This window comes from Elephantulus edwardii, unplaced genomic scaffold (assembly GCF_000299155.1).
Source record: "Elephantulus edwardii isolate Elephantulus edwardi_28Jun2011 unplaced genomic scaffold, EleEdw1.0 scaffold00132, whole genome shotgun sequence".
In the NCBI taxonomy this organism is placed as follows: Eukaryota; Metazoa; Chordata; class Mammalia; order Macroscelidea; family Macroscelididae; genus Elephantulus; species Elephantulus edwardii.
Window position 1 is genome coordinate 1,650,272 of NW_006399882.1, and position 24,047 is coordinate 1,674,318.

General features: G+C 41.2%; 1 protein-coding gene across 1 annotated transcript in view; it reads right to left on the reverse strand.

Moving 5' to 3' along the window:
• The window catches only part of CADPS (Ca++-dependent secretion activator), a 560,788-nt gene that overhangs the window by 251,730 nt on the left and 285,011 nt on the right, over positions 1-24,047 (reverse strand). Inside the window, exon 8 of the mRNA XM_006893865.1 lies at positions 7,604-7,715. Within this exon, the coding sequence (XP_006893927.1) occupies positions 7,604-7,715 (112 nt within the window). The remainder of the gene's footprint in view (positions 1-7,603; positions 7,716-24,047) is intronic.

The window sequence follows — 24,047 nt, forward strand, 5'->3', positions numbered from 1 at the left end:
TCTATCATTCTTAGTTACTTTCCAGGCCTCAGATACATAGTCTGTAACTGGAAGGAACATGACATGAATCAGACACACCGTAGTCCTCAAGCTGACATCATTACTCCTCAGTAATTTGGAGATGTCCCTGACTACAGACTTTCCAAGTGCAATGCATACTCTGATCTCCTGACTGCTAGTATTAAGTGTATTGGTTGTGGATCCAAGTAAGATGAAGTCATCAAGAATTTCAATTCTTCATCCATCATGATACTGCTATAGGTCTGGTGGTGAGGATTTTCATTTTTTTGACATTGAAATGCAATCCATATTGAAGGCTGTATTCTTTGACCTTTTGCAGCAAGCATTTCAAGTCATCATTTTTCACTCTCGAGGTTGTGCCATATGCATAACCAAGGTTATTGATGAATATTCCTCCAATCTTGATGCCATATTCTTCTTCATAGTGTCCTGCTTCTCTAATAATCTGCTCAGCAGACAGATTAAACAGTTAGGGAGAGAGACTAGAACCCTATCATATACCTTATAAATTTAAACCATGCAGTATTCCCTTGGTCTGTTTTTGCACAAGAGCCTCTTGGTCTAGGTATAAGTTTCGCAAGAACACGATTAAGTGTTCTGAAATCCCCATTCATCTCAACATTACCATAATTTATTATGATCCACATAGTCAAATGCCTTGGTAAAATCAATAAAACATAAATAGACATTCTTCTAGAATTATTTACTTTAAGCCAGGATCCATCTGACATCAGCAATGATATCCCTGGTGCAGAAGCATCTTCTAAATTCAGTCTGAACATCTGGCAGTTCTCTGTCTACGTACTATTCTAGCTGTTTTGGGGGATACTCAGCCACTTACATGGCTTTATGTATTCATTTTTCAAAATGACCATGGTTTTTTACTCCTAAAAGGATTCGTAAAAAGGAAACAAATCAGAAGGTATCGAATAAATAAATTTAAGAATGTGATTGTGTGTTGCTCAGCTTGGGAAGTGTTAAGGGCTAGAAACACTCTCCCTGGGGGCCAGCAGATCACCTCACTTTTAAAAACAGCTCTGTCTACTCAACTAGGTACTGTCTTTGGATGCAGAGGGGAGGACATACCTTCCCAGTCAACACAAGAGCCAAGAATAATAACCCCATAGCAAATGATAGGAAGTCTCTTTGGCATAAATATAGTAAACCATATTGAAAGACTATATGATGGTGCTTAAGAAGCAGACAAACATAAAGAAATGAATGGCTTTGTGGTTCTGTCATAAGCTTGTGGTCTTTACTGAAATAAAAAAGGCTCCCCTATAACAAAACTCAGAAGGGGCAAGAAAGAACAATAGATGGGAATAGGAAACCCAGAGAGGAAGTGGGAAGTATGTTGTTGCCTTGAGGGATTGCAGCCCAGGTCAAAAAGCAAACTGTGTGTACATCATTGATTGGAAACAATAGCAGAGCCTGTGGCTATATCTTTGCTAAGGTACAATGATATCTTGAGGAGCTATCAAGGCAATTCTGACCCACAACAATCCCAGATGAGGCTGTGATCTTTAGAAGCACACATTGCTTAGTCGTTGTTCTTCAGAGTGACTGTAGGGCTTTACCCTCTGATGTTCATGCTTAATCACTGTGCACCAGCACTCCTTAGATCATTACAAAAGATGACAAACAATGCAAAGGAAAAATTACAGGTCATGTGTTGTTGTCCCATTGTGTTGACTCAGAAAAACCCTAAAGGACTGCACCGAACAGTTTAATAGGGTTTCTGAGGCTGTGAATCTTTATAGAAGCACGTGGCCATGCCTTTTTACCACCAAGCAGCTGGTGGATTTGAACTGCTGTCCTTTTGGTTAGCATCTGAGCACTTAGCAATTACTAGTACTGTTCCTTAGGGACAATAGTGTAGCGAGTTGACGTTATTCTTGGCAGTTCCTTCCCAGGCCTCAGATTGTGCTTCTGTATAATAGGAGCAATGACCACACCTGCCTCACTAGGGTTATTGTGAGGAATCAATAAGGAGATGCATATAAAGTCCTCGGCACAGTGGTACATTTGCAACTCGGGGACCTCAAGTAACAAGGTGGCTCTGGGAAGATTTGTTCTCTCCCTTTGAATCAGTTTTCTCCTCTATTAAATGAGTTATGAACAGCCCCATGATTTTCAAATTTCTGAGCATGACCACCTTTTAAAATCTAGAAATGCTGTGGACTAGGGAGTCCAGAAAAATGCATATCTGCCAAGGCATCTCCAGGGGACCATATGCCATTGAAACACAGCTATTGAGTCAAGTTGAATGTTCCTGGACTGGTGGGTTATATTTGTCCCATCCAATGACTGATACCCTCAGCCTCTGAGATGCTCATGATTCTTAACAACTGTTTTTATGCAAAAAAGTAAAGAAATATTTTTTTTAAAAAAGAAAAGTAGGTATTTCCTTCAGTCTAGGTTTAAGGGTGGAAAAATTGTTTGCACTTGATTACTAACTAAAGAGTGGGAAATTTAAACTTATCCAGTAGCAGCGTCGAAGAAAAGTCTGGTGAAATATGAGATTCCTAAAGGCTAGAGCCAAAATCCTATAAAATCCCTATTGTTCTATAAAACATGAAGCTGTCATCAGCTGGACATGGCTTGATTGCAATGAGTCTATGTGTCTCTCTTTTTCTAGGCATTGCAATGAACACTTGCCATTTTTCAAAGCAAACAGCTAAACCTTTTATCCTTTTTATTTCTCCTTCAGGGTCTAAAGGGAAGGCATTGCTTTTGCTGTTAGCCTTGTTTACTTTTTGAGTTACTTCCATCTGTGGTCTCTGTCTTCATAAGACGATCCTGCGTTAGTTTTATAGATTATAATTGAAATAATGGAATTGAAAATGAAAAGGGAAGAAAAAGAAATCATGAGGAATGTGTTCTTCCTGTTGTTATGTGTCTGTCTGGTCGGCCAAAGGGGTGAGGGGTCTTCATTCTATGTATATACATCAGAGGCTTAAGGGAGTTAAAGGACTTGGTCAAGATCACTCTGTCTTTAGAAGGGAGGATGGATTCAACCAGCAATATAGAAAGTTTAGTAAACATTCATGTGTTGGGTTTTGGGTGTAGACTGGTGAACAAAATAGATTTCTAGTCTTATGAAGAATTTATAGACCAACCAGGGAGATGGAATCCAAAATTTCCATAAATTCCATTTCTCTCTTACTCATTGATGCTAAGTTTGTTTGAGAACGTGGAGAAGTGGAAGAGAATTTGAAACAGAAAATGAATCTCCAAGGAGGACCCAGGATGAGAAAGAGAAGGAAGTAGGATTTTGATAAACTGAGAAGGAGAATATTCTAGGCAGAGAGGAGGCTTTTCTGATAGGAGTGATTTGGTTTACTGGAGGAATGAAAATCTAGCCAATTATGATGGGATATGGTGGACAAGGAGGTAATATGGTAGCTGATAAGGCTTAAGAGGAAAGCAGAGGCTAGATCATGCAATTTAAAAATATTTATATTTTTTTTTAGGAGATGGGGGGGTCATGAAATCTTTTTAAGTAAGCAAGAAGCATATCTCAACTGTCTGACTGCCTGGTTGATAGTACATTGCTGAGAGGCAAGAAAAACGTTGTTGTTAGGTGACAGCTCAGCGCAACTCTATGAACCACAGAGTCGAGACTGGCCCCACGATGGGCAAACCTCATGATCCTCATGTGTGAGCCCATTATCACAGCCACTGTGTCAGTCCTTCTCCCTGACGGGTATTGTACTTTCCCTGATCGCCACCCTTCCCAGAATGATGTCTTTTCCCAGGGTTTGGTCCCTCTTAATATCCTGTCCAAAATATGTGAGATGAAGTTTCCCCATCCTTGCCTCTAAGAAGCACCTTGGTTGCATTTCCTCCAAGACAGATTGATTTGTTGTTTTTGGCAGTCCATTCCATACTTTTTGCCCACACCAGAATTAAAAAACAAACAAACAAAACATCAGTTCTTCTTTGGTCTTTATTCATTGTATAAATTCCAGATGCATACGAAGTAAATAAAAATTTCATAGCTTGAAATAGGGACACTTTATTCTTTAAACTGATATTCTTGCTCTTTAGCATTTTCAAGAGGTCCTTGACAGAAGATCTTCCCAATGCAACATCTTTTTGGTTTCTTGACTGCTGTTACCATGGGTGTTGATTGTGGATCCAAGTAAAAGGAAATTATTAGCAACTTTAGTCTTTTCTCCATCTAGCATGATGTTGTCTATTAATCCAAAGATGATTTTGTTTTCTTGATAGGTAATCCATTTTGAAGGCTGTATTGATCTTTTGATCTTCTATAATAAGTGATTCAAGTCTTCCTCACTTTCTGCAAACATGGTTGTTTATTGCATAAAGCAGGTTGATGATGAATATTCTTCCAATACTAATGCCACATTCTTCTTCACATAATATAGCTTTTCAAATGATTTGCTCAGAAAACAGACTGAACAGATGTGGAGAAAGGATACAACCCAGACAGTCACCTTTCCTTATTTTAAACCAAGCAGTGTTTCTTTGTTCTGTTCTGACAACTACTTCTTGGTCCTGCTGTTAGTTTTGGATAAGCACAATTAAGTACCCCGGGATTCCCATTCTTCTCAATGTTAGCCACACATTTATCATGATCCACACAGTCAAACACCTTTGCAAAGTCAATGAAACCCAAGTCAACATCTTTCTGGTATTCTTTACTTTCAGCCAAGATCCATCTGACAACAGCACTGCTATTCCCCATTCCATGACCTTTTTTGAATCCAGCTTGAATTTCTGATTATCACTGTCAATATATTGTCCTAGCCATTTTAAAATTATCTTCAGCTAGAGTTTACTTGTGTGTGATTTCCACCTTCTGCTGGATCACATTATTTTGAAAATAAGAACAATTCTAGATCTATCCTAGTCAGTTGGCTAGGTAGAGCTATGTTCCAAATTTCTTGGTACAAAAAAGAACTCATTCAGGGCTGCATCTATTTGTCAAAATGTATCAGTTGGCATTATATAAATTCCTGAGATCTTATTTTTTGCCAATATTTCCAGTATAACTTTAACTTCTTCGTTTGAACTATCAGTTCTTGATAATATGCTCCTTCCTGTAATGGTTCAGTATTTATTAATTTTTTTGAACAATGACTCTGTTTATTTTTCCATCTTCTTTTGACTGATGGACTATCAAACAGACCCATCAATTACTCAAGTGAAAGTTCAAGCTGAAGCTGAAGAAAATGAAAACAAGTCCATGAGAACCAAAATATGACCTGGAGTTTATACCAACTGGATGTAAAAAAAACATCTCAACAACATATATGATGCATTGAACATTAATGACTCAAGACTAGATGATGTGGGATGACATCAAGGATATCATCCCTGAAGTAAATAAAAACTCATTATGAAGACAAGAAAGACAGGCCAAAATGTATGACAGAAAAGACTCTGAGACTTGCACTAGAATACAGAGAGGCCAAAACAAAGGGAAGAAATGGTGAAGTAAGAAAGAGGAATAGAAGATTTCAAAGGCAGCTTGACAATACAAAGCCAAGTGTTGTAACAAAAGATATAAAGAGCTGGAGTTAGAAAAACAAAAGGGAAACACATTTTTCAAGCTGAAATAATTGAAGAACAAATTCAAGCCTTCAGTTGCAATGTTGATGGATTCTGTGAGAATCTATGAGTCAGTTCAATAATAATGTGGGCAAGATGGAATATTGTCTCTTAATTACTTTCATTTGGAAGGAAGAGTGGCATCCACTTCCGTAATAGCTTGCCTCTGGAAACCCTATGAACCTGGAGAGAGGATGAAAGGCACCCAAGCGCTGAGGACTCTCCTTCATAGGGTCGCTATGAGTCGCCTGCGACTGGACGGCACTTAACAACACAACAACAACAAGAACAACCACAATTACTTTCATTGTTACCAGTGGGGGGGACTGGTGATTATCACTGCTCAGAGATATTTCAGAAATGCTGGGTATATTTTTGTTAGATAGAATAAGTGGGACTGGGCCCAACTAACATTTAATCATAAAGGGTCCGGGATGCTGGACATTCTGTTTTGTGTGAGCTAATCTTCTAGGAAGTGGAGTCATCTGGGATCTCAGCTGGCTTTTGAATATTCCTACCATGCAGTATTGGAGGGGAAACACCTTTATAATTTATAATTAACTTATTCTAAATTATAACTCTATTTTACACATTAACACTAAATATCTTTGGTACTTGTACAGAGAAATCAAGGCGATCTTCTCAAGCGTTGTTTACCATTTTGGAAAATCACCGTATTGATACTGAGGCTTTTGATTCCTCCACTCAGTGTATTGTCGGTTTTTCATTCACAGTGAGTGGACACATGGATGTAAGTCACACACTACTTCTTTAGATCTTCTAATGTAGTCATAAGGAGCTCTGATGACCTACTGGATAAAGAGTTGTGCTGCCAACCAAAGGCAGGCGATTCAAATCAACCACCTGCTCCACAGGAGAAACATGGCAAACTCCTCCCGTGTGATTTATAGCCTCTGAGAACCCATGGGAGAGCTCTGACTTGACAGCTCATACAAACACCAAGTGCAGTTATTCCTGCATGCCTACTCACATAATGATTATTTTATTAGCAATTGTTTCTCCCTACATTCTCTTTTATATTATGATTAGGGAGCTCTGGTTGTGCTGCTGCCCCAGAGGCCACAGGCTTTCTGCTGGCTTGAATCAATTTTGAGGGAGAAAGCTGGGCAGTCTCTCTCTCTGTATGATTTACAGTCTCAGAAACCCAGCTGAGGGTTGCTTTAAGTCAGAACCAACTTGATGGCAGTGACTTTTTGAGTTTTATATTAAGACTGGGACCTCTGGTACTGTAGTGTGTGCATGTTGCTCAGCTAACTGAAAGGTCAGCGGTTCAAATCCATCAGCTGCTCCAAGGGAGAAAGATAGGTAGCCTCTTCCTGTAAAAACTTACAGTCTTTGAAACTGTAATTGAGTTGATGGCTACAGGTTATATTATGAAAGAGTCCTGGGTGATAAATGGTTCAGATGCTCAACTTTTAAGTGAAAGGCTGTAGGTTCAAGTCCCTTCAAAGGCATCCTGAATGACAAAAGGGGAAGTGGCACTACTTTTTAAAAAATAATCTACTTTTTTAAAAAGTAGAAAATCAGGAGGAACAGAGTTCTACTCTGGCATACATGGGGTTGTCATGAGTTAAACTTGACTCAGTGACAGGTGTTTTTCTTTGGGTCATGACATTCTGCTGACTGTAAAAATTATTAGGTGAACAGGTTTGCTAAAGAAGCATTACAAATATTTGCTCTGGAAGTGTGTGTGGATCTGACAGTTCTCTCATTTGGAGCCCGGCTTTGACTTCTGCAGGATACACCACCCTTAGGCAGGTCTATAGAGGCGAAGATGAGGTCTGCAGAGGTTGAGGGCCCTGCCTAAGTCACACAGCCACCAAGGAGTGGAGCCTACAATGGACGCTCACAGCATGACTTTTCAGCAGTTGGCATTCTGCCTTATGATGACCCATGCAGTGAGGACAGTCTCACCGCTCAGCTTACTGGGGGACACCCTCCTTGGAGACCTTGCTTGAATTCTTTTTGGATAGGAAGAGCTTACCCGTCCAAGCTCCTTGTCCTCCAAGGCCAGGACTCCGGTGCTTTCGGTGAACAGCTTCACCTTCACAGCAGGCAGCGCGTGGGTCGTGGAGAAGTCGCCCTGGGTGCCCCAGCTGCAGGTGGAATCAGAGAAGCACAGTGTCAAGCCCTCTGACTTGATGATCCTCCTCTCAGCGGCCTTTCTCCCCAGGTCGGGTGAGTGCAGGGTTAACCTTGGGCCCCGCAGGCTGGCACATCCCCCTCCCATTCCCTCCAAAGCTGCCAGAGTGACAGGAAGTGTTAATTAACTTGTTAGGCAAATGCAAGAGAGATTTGTAGAAAGTTGCCAAGGAGTTCATAGAGCAATCGCCTGGGATTAGCATCAAATCAAGTTGATTAGAACTTTCCCCAAGTATACGCTACACCTATGAACTATTACCATTTCCAAGGCAATTACTATGTTTTCATCATCTTCTCTGGATTTTGAAATCTTAGAAACTATAGTTCTAGGTTTCTTTTGGCTCAAGGCAACACATGACATAAAATGAGACATCAGCAGTGGGGGGTGCAAAGTCAGAGAGCCACTGGCATCCAGAGACAGGTGGAGTGAAGAGGGGAACAGGGCTTAGCCTTGCCCAAGGGAGTCTGGAAGGCAGAAACCTGAGGCTATGGGAAATGCCACGCTCACTCATTCACTGGTCTGTGGGTGTCTGACTCATAACTCTCCGCAGAGGAGAGACTGTCCTACCCCGCGTCTGGGCAGAAGGCCAGGCTCTGCTGACTCAAGCCTTTGAATGGTCCCTCAGATGTAGCATTTCATTTACTCATCATTATTCTTGCAGAACCACCTCCATCCTTTCTTTTCCGCACCTGAAGTGATTTTCCAGAATAATAAGCGCGGATGCAGTGAACTCCTACTTTAATCCAGAGCCTCTGTTTCATTATACTCAGGACCACTCCAGACCTACTGGTATCTCCCCAGCCTACCTTCACCGGGCTATCTCCTCAGTTTAAGAGTTCCACTTTCCCAGAGAAGTTGTCCCTTGATTGAATGGTATAAATTTGGTTTTTGTGTTCAATCTCTTTAAGAAAGTGCTAAACTTCCTTTCTAGCTATCTTTGCATTCATAATTCAGTTCATTTGTGTGACTGCTATTAAAAAAGGAATCCTTTCGTGTTCTGTAAACTATATGAACACAGGAGCTGTGTGGACTTGGTTATGCTGCATATTAAATACATTAAATAAATTAAGTCCTTGGCACATAGAAGACAGTAAATATTTTTTGAGTGAACAAGTGTTGCCAAATATATGTTCTTTCTCCAGAGTTAGGAAAACAATAGACTCAATTTATGTATGTTGTTTTTGTTGTGGACTGCTGAGTCAGAAGTGAACCACACAGTGGGTTTTCAGAGACAGTCACATGGGAGGAGAATGCCCATCCCTCTCCCACGGAGCAGCCGGTGGCCTTGAACTGCGTGCCTTCAGGATTGCAGTGCAGCGTCTTACCACTAGGCCACCAGAGCTCCCTTTGCAATTGGAACCACTTTAAAATGTACACTTTTAGCTACTGTGAACTTAACATGTATTGTAAATTTTTAAGCTACATTTTCCTGACTTAACATTTACAATTTTGTGCAACTATCATCACTATTTCCAAAATTTTTCATCTCTTTAAACTGAAATTCATTACTTAAGTATCAGTTTACTTTCTTCACCCTCAATCAATCCCCTTGTAACCATTAATCTACTATTATATATTTACATTTACTTAGACTAGATATTGTATTGCATATAAGTGGGCTCATTCAAAAGAAACCTGAATGCACAGAGGTTAAAACACTCAGCTACTGGGGAGCTCTGGTGGCCTAGTGGCAAGAAGTTGTGCTGCAATCCTGAAGGTGCACGGTTTGAATCCACCAGATACTTTGCTGGAGAAAGAGGGGCAATCTCCTCCTGTACTAGTTGGATATGCTTCGACGGCACACATCAAGTTAATACCCCCCACCCAGCTACTAATGGAAAGGTTGGTTGTTTGAACCCACCAGCTAGTCTGTGGAAAAAGATGTGGCAGTTTGCTTCCATAATGATTCACCGCCTTGGACATTTCACAGGGCAGTTCAGCTTTGTACGACAGGGCTACTATGAAGCAGAATTGACTTAACAGCAACCATTGTGCCAATGGACCAGGGAGCCGCGAGTATGTTCTTTTATTGGTAAGAAGCTGGCTGCAATCCCAAAGGCATGTGGTTCGAATCCATCCGCTGCTCCACTGGAGAAGGATGGGCAAGCTCCCTCGATGCAATTTACTGTCTCTGAAAACCCACTGGAGGGTCAGCTGTAAGTCACTTCTGACTCAATGGCACACACAATATTTCTCAGCATAATGTCTTCAGTGCTCATCTATATTGTAGTATGTATCATAATTTTATTTCTCTTTGTCACTGAATAGTATTCTATTATATGGATAGACCACATTTTGTTTATCCATTCATTTATAGAATGACCCTGGGTTATCTCTACCTTTTGGATATTGTGAACAATGCTGCCATGAACACTGATGTACAAGCATTTGTCTTAATTATATAATATTCATAACCAGAAGTGGAATCACTGAGTGACATGATAATTACAAAATAAACAAATACGATAAGAAAACAAACAGATTCATCCTGGAGAGGGTTGAACTGGGTTGTTCTTAGAGGCAAGGATTCTGAGGCTTCGTTTGACATATTTTGGACATATTGTAAGGAGGGACAGATCCTCGGAGACGGACATCATGCTTGGGAGGGTGGAGGGACAGCGCAGGAGGGGAAGACCCTCTATGAGGTGGATTGATTCAGTGACTGGGGTAATCGGGAAGGATTGACACAGGACAGAGCAGAGTTTAGGGCTGTTGTACATAGGGTTGCTATGAGTCGCAAGCAACTCAACAGCACACAACAACAATAACAACTCAGAAACAAGCCTGGAGATTGGATAATAGAATTTCATAAAATCAATGATTTATTTTTTGCAAATACCTTTTTAAATAACAAAGATGTCAACTATATACATGGAACTTATCCTATAAACTACACGGGGATCAGACTGACTACATCTTTGGAAAGAGTCGATGGAGAAGATAAAGTACTGCAGTTAAAACAATGCCAAGGGCTGACTGTGGAGCTAACCATCAATGACTCATTTGAAAATTAAAATTAAAGCCAAAGAAAATAAAAACAAGTCCAGGAGAATAAAAATATCACCTTAGGTCTATATCAATTAAATTTAAAAAGTCTCAAGAATTGATTTGATGTCTTGATAACACTAATAACTGGAGATCAGATAATCTGTGGGACAACATCAGTGTCATCATCCATGAGGAAACAGTCACTGCAAAGACAATGAAAAAAAAGGCTAAAATAGATGCCAGAAGAGACCTTGAAATTTGCAATAGAATGTGGAGAGGCCAAAGCAAAGCAAAGAAATGCTGAAGGAAGTGAGGTGATCAGAAGATTTCAAAGGGCAGCATGAAAAAACAAGGCAACATATTGTAATTAAATGGACAAAGAGCTGGAGTCGGGAAACCAAAAAGGAAGAACAAGCTCAGTATTCCTCAAGCTGAGAGAACTGAAGAACAAATGAAAGTTTGGACTTGCAAGACTGAGAGTCCATGAACAAAATCTTGAACTATGCAGGAAGCATCAATATAAATGGAAGGAATACACAGTGTACCAAAAAAAATTGGTCAACACTGAACCATTTCAGGAAATAGTATATTATCAATGTTGCGAAGGAAGGCCCCAGGTATTGATGGAATATCAATTGATATGTTTCAACAAACAGATGTAGCCCTGGATTTGCTTATTACTCTATGCCAAGAAATTGGAATACAACTAGTTGGCCAACTGACTAGAGAAATACATCCTTGTTCTCATTTCCAAAACAGTGAACCCATAGAATACAGAAATTATTAAATGATACCATTAAGGTCACATGCAAGTATGATCTTGCTGAAGATTATTTAGAAATGACTGAAACAGTAATCTGATGGAATAAGGGGTATCATTGCTAATGTCAGATAAATCTTGACTGGAACCAGAGACTAATAAAAATGCTGTATACTTTAGTTTTATTGACGATGGGAAGTCATTTGACCATGTAGATGATAATAAATTACAGATAACATTGTGAAGAAAGAATTCTAGAGCAGTTAATTGTGTTCAAAGGAACCTTTACATAGACCAAGAAACAATTTTTCAAGTAAAATAAGTAACACCAAGTGGTGTGAAATCAGGAAATGTGAACAAGATTGTATCCTTTCATATTTATTGTATTTGTGAAATGAGCAAATAATTCAAGAACCTGGCATAGATAAAGAAGAATGTGGTATCAGGATTAGACGATTCATTGACAACCTGTGATATAAGCAGATAATACGACCTTACTCAGTGAAAACCAAGAAGACTTAAAACATATAGTGAAGGAGACCAAACAGTACAGTTTTCAGTATAGTACATCCCAACAAGAAGAAAAATCCTTAACAGTAAACCAAGAAACAACATTCTGATAAACAGAAGAGATTGAAGTTGTTGAGGATTTCATTTCATTTGGATACACAAGCAACAAGTGTATGATCAGTTAAAAAAAAATCAAACATTATAGTGTTCTGTACAAACCTGCTGTTAAAGACCTTGTTAATGAACTAAAGAGTAAGGATGTCACTGTGAGGACTGACCCAAATCATGGTATTTTACAATCACCTAATATACATGTGAAAGTTGGACAATGAATAAGAAAATTGAAAAAGACAATGCTTTTGAATTGGGTTGGTGATGAATAATTAATATACCATGAATCACCATACAAATGAATCTTGGAAGATCTGGAGCTGAAAGGCTTCTTCAAAGTGAAGATGGTATGATATTGTCTCATGTGTTTGGGGCATGTTATCAGGAGGTGCAGTCCTTGGTAAAGCAGAAGGTTAGTGAAAAAAAGACTGTTAATGAGATGTATTGACACAGGAGTTGTAACCATGGGCTCAAACAAGAGAACACTGTGAGGCTGAATCAGGGCTGGGGGTGTTGCACGCTGTTGTATATAGTGTCTCTCTGAAACAGAAATGACTTGATAGCATCCAATAACAAAAGCCTGACCTTCTGGAAGATCTCAGTACCACCAAGGCATAGAGCCTGGTGTGCAGTGAAAACTTCTGGACTTGAGTCTCCACACAGGGAAGCTCCTTGATATTTTTTTTTAACGGTTTTCTTTTTTTTCCCTATAATTATATTTTATTAATTTTCATAAACATTTACAGAGATTTTGGGTTTCCATTCATTCATTGTTGCACTATTCTCTCTACCCTCCTCCCAGTTTGTTCTTGTCCAAATGCCACAGTGCTTGTCAAAGCCAGTTCTGATTAATCTTCTTTGCCAGTGTGTCCTTTGCCATTCCCTATCACTCCTCCCTGAGAGAGACTTCACCCTGAGTCATAAGGAAAAGGGGATGGCGTATTCTCTTAGCTACTTCCTGCTGAAAAGGGACGCTGTGGGTTTCAGGGTGAAGATCTTCTGTCACTACTCTAAAGGGCCCCTTTGGCATTGAGGAATCCCCAGTCACATGGAGAGGTTGAGCACCAGCCCACAGATGCTGAAGGAAAACAAGGATCAATTTAGAGAGAGCTTTCTCTTAGAGCAAGCTCTCCCTGAATTTGGACATCTGCTTGTTTAATCGTCAAAGAATACATTGCTAGTACTTAAAGCAGTCCCCATCCAAAAACGTCTGACCCTCTGATAAGCTATGGAGATACAGTAACAAGCACGATGGGCATTTCTCTGACTAGGGCGCAAGATGGATAGTGAAGGAATTATTGGTGCCATTTCACAGAGTCAGAAATTAAAGAGAAGCTCAAGACCTCACACATTTTATCCTTCCAAATGTGGCAGAATTGGGCTAGAGTACAAATGTTTCAATTCCCTATTTGCAGCTCTTGCTACCGTTCTTGTAATGATTATCACTAACGAGCATTGCTAATGGTAAGCAACATTGACAAAACACATGATGAAGCGTTCATTATTTGTGATTGGTTTTGCTGTTAATCTCTCTAAGCATCCATCACACTAGGTCATGAGGATGGGAAAGGTTTCCGCTAGGCACTAACAGAGCTACACTATGAGAAGCTTCTATCCCAAGTCACAGGGCAGAGGCTGCAAGTCTGGTGCTCTGGGGGGAGGGGGGTACCCTTTCTGTCTCCCCTTGGAACTCTATCACGATGCCTGGCTCTTGGGGATCTCCCGGCCTGCTCAGTCCTATACAAACCCCCGCGGCTCGTCCTGACTCAGACTCTGGAGCAGAGCTAGACCTCCTAGACTTCTCTATACATTGATGAGGAATCGGCCTGTGTTCGCTGGCTGCAGTTCAAACTGCAGGAGGCCGCCCTGACAGCCCCATCCATTTGGGCCCCGAATTCCTGTTCCTTCCCACCAGGCCAGCAGCTGTGCTTTTGGCTTCCCCCCATGACCCCTGGCTCACCTCAAGTTGTTAACTCATGACTGAATCCCAATTTATCCCTTAGATTCCAGAATGATAACTCAACCCCCTGGTTAAGGCAGGAAGAGGAAGTGTCTCCTGTCTAATAGGGACCAGCTACGTACTTTGCAGGGCCTCGCACAAACAAAAAGGCTAAGTTCTTTGGTCAAAAGGTGGGCGAATGTGCTACCTCAGCTGGCTAGTCTCACTTTAGTCAGTGATTTAAACACTGCCCTATGGCTGTGGTTTGCTGTTGTCTCGTTGGTTCCCAACTCCAAAGGACTCCATGCACAAGAGAAAGGCATACGGCTGAGCTCTGCGGCATCCCTGTGAGGAGCTGTGAATTGGATCACTGCGACCCACAGTCACATAGTTAGGACTGGCTGATTGTCAGGACTAGATTTCCAGCCCTTTCTTCCCGGTCTGTCTGAGTCTAGAAGCTCCACAGAAACTGGTCTAGTATTAAAGTAACACTCCAGACTTCACTGGCAGATGGGGGGCTGCTGTGATTGTAGCATAAACACTGGGATTCGAACCCAGGTGTCCAGTATAGAAGGTGAGAATTGGACCTCAGAACCACCACTGCCTTGTCCGGTCTGACTGGTGTCAGCACGAAGTGGATGCTGGCTGCCACCAGTTATTGTCAGGCAATCTTTACTACAGCCACAGAGCTCTGGGCAAGTGACTCCTGGCTTCATCTGTCAGTTCTTCCTATTCATAGGAGCACCTGGGAAGTCAAATTATCAGCACCATCACTGTTTCTCTCCCTTTTGGGAAAAAATATTATGAAAATATCCATTCTTTGTCTTTTTTCAGCCCTGGAGAAATTGCTTATGATAAGAAGTAGCTAGCATTTATGCTCATACCCTTCAATGTAGACTATATATCAACTTCAAGATAACAAAAATCCTCACCAATGGACCAACAGGCAACATCATGATAGATGGAGAAAAGATTGAGGGTGCTAAGGATTTCATTTTACTTGGATCCACAATCAACACCCACGGTAAAAGCAGTCAAGAAATAAAAAGACATGTTGCATTGGGAAAATTTGCATCAAGGACCTCTCAAAGGGCCAAGGAGTAAAGAGGTCAGTTTAAAGACAATGGTACACTTGACCCAAGCCATGGTAGTTTCAACTGCTTTCTACGTATCTGAAAGTTGGACAGTGAGTGAGGATGACAGAAGAATAATCTATGCATTCGAATTGTGGGATTGGAGAGGAGTACTGAAAAATCCCATGGACCGCCAAAAGAACAAACAAATCTGTCTTGATGAAGAGTAGCCAGACTGTTCCTTAGTAGCAAGGTTGGTGAAAATTTGTCTCATATACTTGAGGCTAAATGTTGGCAAAAGATGTCATACAAGGAGAGGTGGTGAGTCAGAGAAAGAGAGGGAGATCTTCAGCAATATGAAGTGACACAGAGGCTGTAACAATGGACACGGGCACATGGGGCATAGTGAGGATGGTGCAGGATTAGGCAGGGTTTCGATCTCTTGTTCTCAGGGTCACTATGTGTTGTCATTGACTTGACTGCACATAACAACAAAACATTCATGTAGCAATAACTACCTTTAAAGACACATATGTTGTTGTTCTGTGCCATCGAGTCACCTGTGACCCATAGTAACCCTGTGTTCAGCAGCTCTGAAGTCTGCCCTGTCCTGAGCCAGTCTCACTGACTCCGACACACCTATCCCCTTTGCCCCAGTTACTGTATCAGTCCATCTCATCCGGAGTCTTCCTCTCCTGCACTGTCTGTCCACCCTTCTGAGCATGATGTCATTTCCTAAGGACCAGTCTCTCCTGGCCTTGTGACAAAAATAGGTAAAAAATAGCTTCAAAATTCCTCCAAGCAGAAAATTCCTCCAAGCCTCCAAGGAGAAACTTGGTTTCACCGTCTCCAAGACAGACCTGTTTGTTTTCTTGGTGGTCCATGGTATGTTCAAGACTCAGATACTTAACTTTAAAAATATTGTAGATATATTTTTTAATGTAAATCCTCTTGAACTATAATTATCATCTCCTTGGTTACAGGTAAGGAAACTGAGGTTCAGAATCACACACACATAATAAGCAGTCGGATTCCACATGCCAAGTTCTTAACTGTGTCACCATATTGTCTCCTGCAGATGTTCTGCCTACTCACAGCTTTGTGTCTTGATCCAGTTAACATCAGTCACTTTTGAATCTCAAAATAAAGCTCTGTTTCAGGACTGTTGGGACTCTGGGCCACTCTGGCTTCCAAGTTTGGATTTATTTCACATGTTTAATATACTTTGCAGAGTGGTGCATTCCACATGGACAAATCAGCCAGCAGAGGAAGCTTTAGAAACCTTTTGGTGGGGCCATAAGTCGAAAAATGACTCTATTTCTCATGGTTGCATTTTCCTCTGCCCATTACTTTTCCCTTGTTGTGCAATTGACCATGGCTATTAAGATAAATAACTCTTCTGAGATGCTTCCCAGAACTGAAATAAAATTGAACTTTGATTTGAAAAGATCAGAGGCTGATAATATTTATTGCCAGTTGAGGTTGGTAAGGTTAACTGCAAACTTTTCTCCAACCACAAGGTAGATAAAGTAAAATGGGTTTAGTGTCTCTCTCCTCTGATCCCATAATACTACCAGCACATGTCCACTCTATGGCTAGCTTACCAACACAGTAAAATAACCACCTGCAATTGAGTCCTTATGTTTGCATGCTTCATGGATTATCCTGCTGGCCGCTCTAAGAGGTATGTTCTGTTATTACCCCTACTTTCCAAATGGAGAAAAAAGGGGCTTGGGGAAGGTAAGTAAACAGATGAGGGTCTCAGGGTACCACAGAGCTGGGCTTTCAATTCAGTTTCTGACCCCGGTACCCATTTATGAAACCATGGCTTTTTACTGCCTCTCAACAATTAATAATACAGCCTTATAATACACTTTGACAGCTATCCCTGTGCGCATTTCTTTCCCTTTCTCGATGGTGAACACTTCAGTGACAACTAAACCAGAAACTAAACCAATTATCATTGAGTTGATTGCATATTATGGTAACCTCCTGTGTGCATGGTGAAAATGCACTCAGTATATCTGGTTGAGTTCAACACATTGACCTTTTTGCTAGCAGTTGAGCACTTAATCCAGGAATTCAATAAAAGGCCGAAGCTTTTAATTATTTGTTGTTGTTGTTATTAATTGTTATTGAGTCAGAGTGACCCTATAAACAAAAGGCCTGAAGCCTTTCTATAACTATTGAAATTTATCAAAGTTCTTAGAGTTTCCAGAGGCATGTTGTTTAGAAGGTGGATGCCATTCCTGCTTCCAAATTACTTACAATCTTCTGTACACAATACAGGGCCCAGAACACAATAAATGTTTTTTTAATCATGAATATGAAGAAACAAATACACAATAATCATGTCACTAAATTTCAAAAATTAAATATAGTGGTTATGGGAGAGAAGCTGGACAATGAATAAGGATGACAGATAAAGAATTGATGCCTTTGAGCTGTGCTGTTGGAGAAGACCACTGAACATCCCATGGACGGCCGAGAGAACAAACAGGTATGTCTTGGAAAGGGTGCAGCTGGAGTGTTCTTTGGATGCAAGAATGATGACGCTTTGCCTCACGTACTTTGGACATGTTGCTAGGAGGTGTTATTCCTTGGAGAAGGACATGATATTGGGAAGGATGCAGAGGAAAGGAGAGGAAAAGGAGAGGAAGACCCTCAACCTCAAACAGGTGCATTGACACAGTGACTGCTGTAATGAGTTCTTGTGTGTAAGGAAGTGTGAGGATGGTGCAGATAGAACAGGGTTCAGATCTTTTGTTCATAGGGTTGCTATGAGTCATGTTCCACTCAATGGCACCTAACAACAACAATAACAATGAGGAAGAAAGATGGGCCTCTCCTTCCATTTGGTTTTCAGCCTTAGATACTCACCAGGGGATCAGCCATGCATCTGTTCTAATTGGATGGCAAAGAGTTTTTGTGAAAACTTAACTAAGGAGGTGACTGCCTCTTTGAAACCAACTGCAGGCTTTATCTCTGAGGACTGCTACCATTTTCGGCAGCATACTGACTTACTGAAGTGCACACAATGGCTGTAGTACACAAAGGAAATGCAATAACAACCACAGCATTTTGAGGTGAAGGTCATGGATCCTAGAGGACCAAAGTGTCGGTTAGCTCATGAGACCAAGGGCAAGATGAACACTGGAAAGTGCAATGAAGTCATCTGCTCCTGGTACCCCTTCTCCAATGCCTGCCCATCAGTTTGCTGTACTGTGGGGGTTTGTGGCTTGCTGTGATGACATAAGATATGCTACTAGTAGGGTCATTGATGGCAGATGGGTTTCAGCAACACTTTTAGCCTAAGACTGACTAAGTAGAGAACTAGTTATTAGCCAGTGAAGACTTCAAGGACCACAGCCAAATATGGTCCAGGCTAGTGCTGGAAGATGAATCCCCCAGGTTGGAAGACAATGAAAATGCACCGTGATTGCATAAATGGACTAAGTACATCAATGATAGCACAGGACCGGATGATGCTTGGATCTGATGTACACAGGGCCACTCTGAGTTGGAAATTTTTCGATGGCAATGAACAGAAAAACCAATGATTATATCTGATATTTATGGCCACAATTTCATAAGCATATGTCTAGAAATAGCATCATTCCCAGTGACACCCCCAAATACGAAGGAACATGTGAGCCTGTTTCACACCAAGTCCTTTTGAAAGAAGGAAGAGAATAAATAGATGAAGTGCTGAGCTCCACTGGTCATTAATCACGTGTCTAAACAGCCTTCATTTCCCTTTTAATTTCATAACACATCTTGAATGTCTACCATGTGAAAATCATTGTTTTAGGTGTAGCGGTCGATCCATAGAAAAGCCATGATGGCATAGTGCATTTGATGTTGGATCGTTAACCAGAGAGTCACGGGTTCAAATCCAACAGGGGCTTCATGAAAAACACATGGATAGTCTCCTTCTGTAAAGATTCACTGTCTCAGAGTCCTGAGAGAGAGAGTCCTTATAAGGCAAACCAATTTAATGGCAGCCGAGAGTGGGTGGTCCCATAGAGGAGGGAGATAAAAGACCTGTATTAAGGTGAAGACATCTACTCGGGGAGATGCCATGAGGAAAAAAATGATATTTCTTGGTAGATGTGAAATTGAGCCTCAGTTTGCCCATCTATAAATTAGTGATAGGACTAGAATTGACCTCAAAAGGACAGCGCAAGAATGAAGTAAGACAGAAACATTTACATAGACAGTGTTTAACTCAACACCCCGTATGTAGCACTGAAAATGTTAAGTCTTTCATTTTGGGATTATACGCCATAAAAAGACTCATTTTAGGATAATAAACTATAAACAGGGCCCATAAACAGGCAAACTATGGTTTACAGGCTAAGTGTAGTCTAATGCTAGCTAAAAATACTTTTCACACTCAAATGGCTGGAGAGCGGAAGTAATATTGTGGCACTTAAACATCATAGGCAATTTAAATTTCACCACCCACAATAAAGTTTTATTAGAACAAAGTTTTGTCCGTTCGTTTGTACACTGCTGGTGGTGGCAGCTTTTGCACTGCCTTGGCCACAGAGGCCATTGGCTAAAGCATTTAATGCTTGGAACTTTACAGAAAAAGAAAAGTGCTGGCCTCCCTTTCAAACAGTTAAATCTTTGAGCTGTTGTTAGGTACCATTAAGTCAACTATAACTTACAGTGAGGCTATAAGCAACAGATCTGAACCTTGTCAGTACTCACATCCTCACATCTCTGATATCTCAAGCCTTTGTTACAGTCACTTGTTGATCCAGCTTGTGAAGGTCTTCCCAATAGAAACACTTTTCTTTTATTAGGAGGTGAGAAGTCTATTCCTCTGAGTGCATCTGCGAGAATAAAGTGTACCTCTTTGCACAGGGAGCCTGCTCCCATGGCGATCCAACGTGCTGCACTACATCCTTCACACAGCTCCTTCCAGCACTTTGGACTCAAGGGGAAATTTGGGATTGGGTCTCAGTACAGTTCAGACACGTGGTGCCCAAATGCTGCTTCCAGATCCACTTGAGCTGGCTGACACATTTTGTCACACTACATCATTATTAATATCAAATAATAAACATGAGTAGCAGATAATTCATATGTTGGGGGTGGTGGTGACTTTTAAAGTCACAGCACATCAGTCATTAGCTCTCCAAGCCTATCCCACAGCACTGCTGCTTTGAAAGTGCACACTTTGATCTGGGGGAGAAAATAAGAAAGAGGAAGAATACGTTTGAGGGTGGGGAAGGGGAAGAAATATACAAGCAAAGCAGCCTTGTACTTGTGTGTTTCGAAAGCATCTGCTTCAGTGCAGTGATATCTCTGTTTACTATTTAAAGCCCCTTATTTGCGGAAGCCTCCTCAGACCATATGTTATCAACAAATGTTGCTAATTAAATACAGAGTAATTTTCATTAGAATTCTTCCCCTCATGAACAAAAAAACCCCAACATTTGCCACAAAGGGAATATACCTCCCAAAATGACAGTAAACATCCATTGCAAACCTTTGACAGCAGAGCTTTATTTGTGAATGTGGATGTGAGGACGCCAGGAGCACATCCACGTTGGGTGAACAGGGGCCCTTGGAGAACTGGGTTTTGAGTAGGTTGGTGCTGGGGGATGATGTCATGTTGTCATGGCGATGTGGAGCATAAGGCCATATAATCCATGCCACAGAGTTGGGATTTGCATTTATTCAAGGTGTAGGGTACATGAGGGCTGAGTGTTAAATTGGTATGGCTTGTAAAATTAAATGTGGGCTTTAAAGAAGGGAGAAGTGTCATTTCAGAGCAGGAAAGTGTTGTGGTCCCGTTGCTATGAGGGGAAGTTAGTAGTAATTGCCTGCAGACAGCTGCTTCACAATCTTTGGGGCTGCCTTTCAGGCAGACCGCCTGATATTTGAACCAATTGTGCCATCGCAGGGTGGCTCATGCAAACTAATTGATAGAATGTAATTCGGAGTCTTTCATGGACTAGCAGAGAGCCAAGCCACCTCTTATCTACATAAATAAGGCATTTGCTTTGTGGAAATTGGGTTGTCTGGGAAGCAGAGAGATGATGGCTTTGGTCTGCCTCCTTGACATTTCCACTGGAAGGTTTCCTCCCCAGGAATCTAACATCCCGTATGCCCAAACCTCAGCTTTCACTTCCCTTCTCATGTAAAGCTTCCCCAGTTTAGTCCGTTACCTCCAGCCATCTGGACATCGTACAGTTTATGCCTACATGTTTCAGATCTACATGTCTGAAAGGGAGCTCTGGTGGCCTAGTGATGAGAAGCAGTGCTGCAATACTAAAGGTATGGGTTCGAGGTCACCAGCTGCTTTGTGGAAGAAGGATGGGCAGTCTCCTCTGTGCAATTAACTGCTTCTGAAAACTTGCTGGAGGGCCTGCTATGAACTGTTTACAATTCTATGGTACACAGAAAAACGTGTATGAAAGAGTTCCCTATTAGGGAGCTTATGGTGGCTTAGTGGTAAGGAGCTTAGCTGTCAACCCAAAGGCATGTGGTTTGAATTCACCAGCTGCTCCTCAACAGAAATGCGGGTCCTTTCCCATGTGATTTACAGCCTCTGAAAACCTGATGGAGGGCGTGCTATGAGTTGGTTCTGACTCAATGGTACAGAAACAACACATGTACCACCCACCTGTCTGCTTATTTCTTATTGGGAAAGAAAGGTGGGAAAAGTAGGCTAGAAGGGCTACGGAAGGAGAAGGAGGACATTTTACAATTAGTTAAAACTATACTAAAAAGCTTTCACCTCCTGCACAGCTTACTTCCCCCTGTGTTTGTTCTTTGTCTGTCTCCTGCTACAGTGAGGACTCCAGGAGTTCGAGGACATCTCTTGTCTGTCATTGTTGTAGCCACAGCACGAGCAGAGTGCCTGGCACTAAGGGGCATGCTCACAAGACATTTGCTGAAGGAAGGACTTCATTGCATCATAAATTCTTCCACATATACATATACATATACTTGTAGGGAGATGGGCTACAAATTGAAAAGGAAAGGTAACACTGCTTGGTTATGCATGAATTCAACTTTATTTGTATAACTAAAGTAAAGGGAAAAAACTGTAGCCTGTAATCTTTATGAAGGCACGGATCAAATCCACTTTGCTTGCTGTTATTTATAAGTGTTTAGAGGAAGCAGTTAATAAATGTCAGTTGAATAAAGGCTGCAAGGAATGAATGATATAAACAATATGCTATTTAAACACAGGAGACCTGTCCATCAAACCTAATTTACTCATTGGTTGGGTGGCTTTGGATAACTCTTTGGCAGTGTCTCATTTTGCTTGTCTGCATAATGGGTGGAGTTCACCTTGTAATGTTTTAGGAGACTGAGCCTAGCTATTTTGGGATAGCTTAACAAGTTGTGAGTTGTTAGCTGAAGAAAGTTGTTATGAAAATATCTAGGTGCTCAACAGAAAATCTAAATGAATACCCACGCTTGGAGTTAAGTAACATGGTGCTGTGAGACTAGAGTGGGGTGAGGTTGGTGGGGCAGTGATATAGAGGGATCAGATGGGAATGAACTGGAATGGACCAGGAAGGAAATGCAAATGCTAAATTACAGGGATGATAACACATCAGATGGTTTCAGTGGATTTCTCTGAAGTGGAGCTTAATGCATGGCCCAAAGATACACCATGCCATTGGGAATGCAGGAGAAGTTTTTGCTGTTGGAAATGATAGTTGTATGTCCCCAATACAGGGTTCTCCACCTCTATGATCTTGTGTTCCATGCTGTTTAGTACAGATTCCTAAAGACTTCTAGAGAAAATGAAACTTAACCACTGGGCAGAGGACAAAAAGGAGCTTGCAGGAGGTTGCAGGGAGGGTGTTCCTTCACTTTCGCCTGTGACTCAGCCAACCAAGCTCCTATTTAATGCCCAGTACTGACTACTTTCCTATAATTGCTCTTGTAATCTGAGATGGTTATTATCATACAACCTGTGATTCCCAGAAATGACTGGGAAGCCTTATGGCTAACTGTGTCTTTAGAACCTAAATTTGCTTTAGGAGATTTTTACAGCCTGTAGAAAGGCTTGGACACAAACAAGACTCATACCATACACAGCTACATCAAAGCTTTGGGAGGCTTGGGCCAGGGAAATGACAAAGCAAATGCATGACAAACTCCTTTGCATCCGCCTTCAGGACTGCTTCCATTGAAAGCATGAGCCAAATGAAGAAAAACCACTGAGAGAGATAGACCAATAAACCCTTTCAAATAAGAATGCTGGAGCAGTGGGCAAGGGCATTTAAGTCAGTCTGTTGTATTTTTATCACCTACCAGCTTCCTTATCTAATTGTTTATACTAATCTTCTAGGTCAGTTTTCATATCTATTCAATGGGCACATTATCAGTATCTATCTTAGAGGGCTTCCTGTCTCCCTGCCTCTTATTTACATCAGAGACATTTAACACAAGACAGAATAGGATTAAGGGCACAGGATCCAATACCTCAAAGCTTGAGTTCCAGAAGGGTCACTTTCTACTGGTGACCTTGGACAGCTAACTTAGTCTCTGGGAGTCTCTGTTTTCTCACATGTAAAATGGAACATTAGTAGTCCTAACATCTTCTTAATCCTTACCTAGCCATAATTAGATGAGAAAATGCTTTTCTAGCCTCATTCTCCATAGGACTTCTATAACATTATAAAGATTCTGAGGATATTTATTCAGTGACACCTCAAGTTATGTCACAATGTATTATGAGTACCAGGGCTAGATGATTGGAAATCATCATCTGAGGTGACCAGGTACATGATTTCGAAATCATCTGAAGAATGGTTCTTGCATTTTCTCAGTCTGGGGGGGAAAAAAGACATTTGGGACTTGAATTTGCCCAGGATGCTCCTGAATTGCCCAGGATGCTCCTGAATTTGCCCAGGATGCTCCTGAATT